We start from the raw sequence: 4,862 nt of genomic DNA, 5'->3' as shown, positions 1-4,862 counted from the left end.
TCCGGAAATCGCAATTTAGGCCTTTTTCTCGGTTTTCTTCGGGAGCAGCACTGCCTGGATGTTTGGCAGTACACCGCCCTGTGCGATGGTAACTCCGGAGAGCAGTTTGTTCAACTCCTCGTCGTTACGGATGGCCAGCTGCAGATGGCGAGGGATGATTCTCGTTTTCTTGTTGTCACGGGCAGCGTTACCGGCCAATTCCAGCACTTCGGCGGCCAGGTATTCCATCACTGCCGCCAGATAGACCGGTGCACCGGCACCGACACGTTCGGCGTAGTTTCCCTTCCGGAGCAGACGGTGGATTCTGCCTACTGGGAACTGCAGACCAGCACGGTTTGAGCGGGACTTTGCCTTTCCCTTAACTTTTCCTCCTTTACCACGGCCAGACATTTTGTGTGTGCGTGTTTCTGCGTAAAAAATCCACGAGATGCTGTTAACGACTAGACAGCCAATTCAGTAATACTGGCTGCCGCCGTACTAACCCTCTGTTTTATATCGTCTCACTGTTTCCCGTTCTGCGAACAGGAAAAGGAATTCTAACAAAGGGGCAGTCCATGCGCCGCTCTCAATAGCAGGTATAAAACGAGCTGTCATATGGCAAATAGCGTCATTTAAGTTAAAGCAGTTACTCTGAACGTACGAGAACCGTCAAGCACGATGGCACCGAAAACCAGTGGAAAGGCAGCCAAAAAATCCGGCAAGGCCCAGAAAAACATCGCCAAGGGAGATAAGAAAAAGAAGAAGATCCGCAGGAAGGAAAGCTACGCTATCTACATCTACAAAGTGTTGAAGCAGGTCCACCCTGATACCGGAGTATCCTCGAAGGCGATGAGCATCATGAACAGTTTCGTCAATGACATCTTCGAACGCATTGCATCCGAGGCATCGCGTTTGGCCCATTACAACAAACGTTCGACGATTACCTCTCGCGAAATCCAGACCGCCGTTCGTCTGCTTTTGCCAGGAGAGTTGGCCAAGCACGCCGTTTCGGAAGGAACCAAAGCCGTCACCAAGTACACTAGCTCCAAGTAAACTGAGTGAGAACAACCAAACCCCCCCGATCGTGTGTGTGCATACGAATCGCCAAGCATAATCGGCCCTTTTAAGGGCCACAAACAAATCTACACAAAGTGTTAAGTTCGCATATTTCCCTCATTCAATCACCAAACACATTTTGTTCGTTGATGATTTTACTTTCATCAGCCAACAAACACCTAACGAGAAAAACAGAACAAATTATGAACAACACAGGTACAATTGTTCTCGCGTTTCGGAGTATTCATCCATGCCATATGGACAATATATTGTTCGGAGCAAAAATATGTTGGTTTCGAAATAAAGAAAAGTATCGATTACTTTTCGGACCAATCGACAGACTTGGTCGACCAACCAAATAATAAATTGCTACACATACACATGCATGCTACTGTAAACCAACCAATGACATATCAACAGCAATCGTTTTTCTATCCTAGGCGGCTTTGAGCAAATGCTGCATGTTGTATAGTCGAAATTCGAAGCCAACAGCATTGACAGTTGACCAGAACAGTTGAATGGGAATGAATGATTTCGAAAAGATAGTTCATGTTAAACAACATAACTAATTTCTTTTCTCAAATGTTACGTTTTTCAGCGGCGCGTTGAGTAGTACTCAAGTGTCAACAGCAGTTTGAAACTCACAACCGACCAGAAATAATAATGTCGTGTTTGCTTGATGCGAAACCGAAAACCAGTTTCCACCCTAACGACTGCTGGTTAAATTGTTTGTTTGAAAACCTAGTTGTTGGACTGAAAAATCTAGTCAGTTTCGAACCCGGTTGAATTCACACTACTCACTCTATTGCACACTTCTTACTATTCTCATATCATCACCACCACCACCATCATCATCATCATCATCATCATCATCATGATTATAGATTATAATGAATACCAGCAAATGCTAACTAATTCTTTGCGAAACATATTGGTGGCCCTGAAAAGGGCCTTTTATCCTTCCGTATTATGTTATGTGTGTTCTCGTTACGACGTTTAACCTCCGAAACCATACAGAGTGCGACCCTGTCGCTTCAGAGCATACACGACATCCATGGCGGTGACGGTCTTGCGCTTGGCGTGTTCAGTGTAGGTTACTGCATCTCGGATCACATTTTCCAGGAACACCTTCAGCACTCCACGAGTTTCCTCATAGATCAGACCGGAGATACGCTTGACACCACCACGACGAGCCAGACGACGGATAGCGGGCTTGGTAATTCCCTGGATGTTATCACGAAGCACTTTACGATGACGCTTGGCGCCTCCTTTTCCGAGTCCCTTTCCTCCTTTGCCGCGACCAGTCATTTTTCTCTGCTAGCTGCTTGTTCTTGCAAGTAAGACAGTACAAGTGAAACTAATGCCACTTCGCAGACCGGTGCTTTTTTTTATACCTACCGAGAGGGTCCGTTTCGTGCTTTGCTTTGTGCTGATTGGTTGCCTCAGACCGGTCGGGCAGGTATAAAACAGCCAGCCAGGTCCGTTTTGAGCTCATTCTGTGTTTTGTTTTCAACGCGTACAGTACGGTGTAGGGAGAAAGGATAAGCAAAAGAAAGAAATAATGGCTCGTACCAAGCAGACCGCTCGTAAATCGACCGGAGGAAAGGCTCCTCGTAAGCAACTGGCGACAAAGGCTGCTCGCAAAAGTGCTCCTGCTACTGGCGGAGTGAAGAAACCCCATCGTTATCGGCCAGGAACAGTAGCCCTTCGGGAGATCCGTCGTTACCAGAAATCGACTGAGCTGTTGATTCGCAAGCTGCCGTTCCAGCGTTTAGTGCGTGAAATTGCCCAAGATTTCAAGACCGACCTTCGCTTCCAGAGTTCCGCCGTCATGGCACTGCAGGAGGCCAGCGAAGCCTATCTAGTCGGTTTGTTCGAGGACACCAATCTATGCGCGATCCACGCCAAGCGTGTTACCATCATGCCAAAGGACATCCAGCTGGCTCGTCGGATCCGTGGCGAACGTGCTTAAACAGGCTATCGGCTTTCGTTTGATCTCACAACATATACCCCAAAGGCCCTTTTCAGGGCCACCCAATCAATTACCAACGAGTTTACGAATTCGAATATTTTCCCTTAAACAATCACATACTCAGACACACACACACAAGTTGCGCGCGCACAGAAAATGACATCCGATCCGTTGCACAATTCATGCCCCCCATATGGAAAGTCAGTAATCTATAGGTGTTTGAAATGTTTTCCTTATTTTTTGGTCTTTCATTTTTGTTTCTGCTAAAGTAGCAGTTGAGAGGAGAATAGACGACCTGCTGACAGACAAGCAGCACAGACAATACACATTGCTTCCCTGTTACATAGTTCAGCAAAATTTGTAACCCAGCTTGCAACACATCGTGCACTCGCCGTGTCATGCCATGTGACTGACTGCCTGACAATTCTGACGGGATTCGGCCACCAGTTACTAGTATTACTCTGCTACTGCTACTCTCAATACACTATACTATACAATATTGGTTCAAAATCATGAAAATACCAATTTGTTTCGTTCCAAGACTACCCCGACAGACGCTTGCTTGCCGTTGACATAGTCAACGTCCCATCCCCAGACGACTGGTGGGGATGTTTCTGGCGAAAGAAATACACAGCAATTGCCAATCTTTGAATAGTAGGCTAATGTTCGGTTGGGTTCGGTGCTTTCTTCCGGTACGTGACAATTTTCGGCCAATATCTATCAAATATAAGCAACACTCAAATTCGGTATCAAATCAAATCACTGCTCGAGTTCTTTGTTGCCAATCGATTGAGACTGAGAGACTGACTATGTCTGGCACGCACGCTAGACAGATGGAGGTGTCGAAGGATTATTATTATTATTTAATGGTAATACTTGCACCGTATATTTTGCATGTAAAATCCTAAATGCGCTCCACAATTCCGGTATTCTGATTTGGGAAAGATTGAACAACAACACCACACATTTGACTCGTTGTGTTAGAAAGGACTTCGGTTTGTTTGATTCTAATTTTTCACTGTCGAAATTTTTAAACATCCTCTCTCTTGGAATTGACCTGTCCTGATGTTCAGGTTTAATATTTGCAAGATGAACCAAATTCAAATGGCAAAACAAGTTCATTACAAAAAATAGTAACCAAAATGCTTTCAGAACAACCGACACGCCCGGGCGTTGGCGACGTTGGCCAGCATTATTCGTTGGCAGTGCCATCGTGTTCCAGATTTCGGAAGGCATGTTCGGAAATATTATGCTCACGTAACATATCTGTTAGTCAAATTGTTTAAAAATTGTATTTTCCAAATGCAGAACACGGAAAAATTGAAAAGCTTAGTCACCGGTTCGTACTGCGTTTTGGTCGTTTGATCGATTTGCGCCAGACAGCAGGTTCAAGTTTGACCGATTCAATCTCGTGCGCGTCGCAACCGTCATCGAACGGGTTGTGTTAGTTGTCAAGAGAAAATATTTCTCTTCCCAATGAACCATGTTTCGTTGGAGTCCGCATTGTTTAAATGGTACTGTTTTACTATTTTTGACAATTCGAAATAAGCATGTACCGTTTGTCCGATATTGAATGCATATTTCGCTATCATCACTGCCCGTCCGGCTGTTCGCGAATGGTGGAGCAGAAAGTTCAAACATCGTAGCAAACATAAAACCACTCTTTGGCGATACTTCCGCTGCTGTCGATTCATTGTTTACAATTTAAAAAACAATAGTCCAGAAAAATTACCTACACCTACCTAGCACCGAATGGTAACCGTCATGTGCGTATTCCCTAACAGGGCCGACGGATTCGGTGCCCGAACGTATCGCACGATTCTACTGCATTCACACACTCGTTTGTATTCGCTTA

General features: G+C 45.3%; 1 protein-coding gene across 1 annotated transcript; it reads right to left on the bottom strand.

Moving 5' to 3' along the window:
- Positions 1 to 2,031: 2,031 nt before the first annotated feature.
- LOC131427700 (histone H4) lies at positions 2,032 to 2,343 on the bottom strand. The gene has a single exon (XM_058591138.1). The coding sequence runs from the start codon at positions 2,341 to 2,343 to the stop codon at positions 2,032 to 2,034; it is 312 nt and encodes a 103-aa protein (XP_058447121.1).
- Positions 2,344 to 4,862: the final 2,519 nt, after the last annotated feature.

Source organism: Malaya genurostris, chromosome 1 (assembly GCF_030247185.1).
Source record: "Malaya genurostris strain Urasoe2022 chromosome 1, Malgen_1.1, whole genome shotgun sequence".
Classification (NCBI taxonomy): domain Eukaryota; kingdom Metazoa; phylum Arthropoda; class Insecta; order Diptera; family Culicidae; genus Malaya; species Malaya genurostris.
The sequence above is the reverse complement of the archived record's forward strand: the minus strand, read 5'-3'. Positions and strand labels throughout refer to the sequence as shown.

Coding starts and splice junctions, on each gene's coding strand:
- LOC131427700 (XM_058591138.1), bottom strand. CDS start 2,343: ATGACTGGTCGCGGCAAAGGAGGAAAGGGACTCGGAAAAGGAGGCGCC.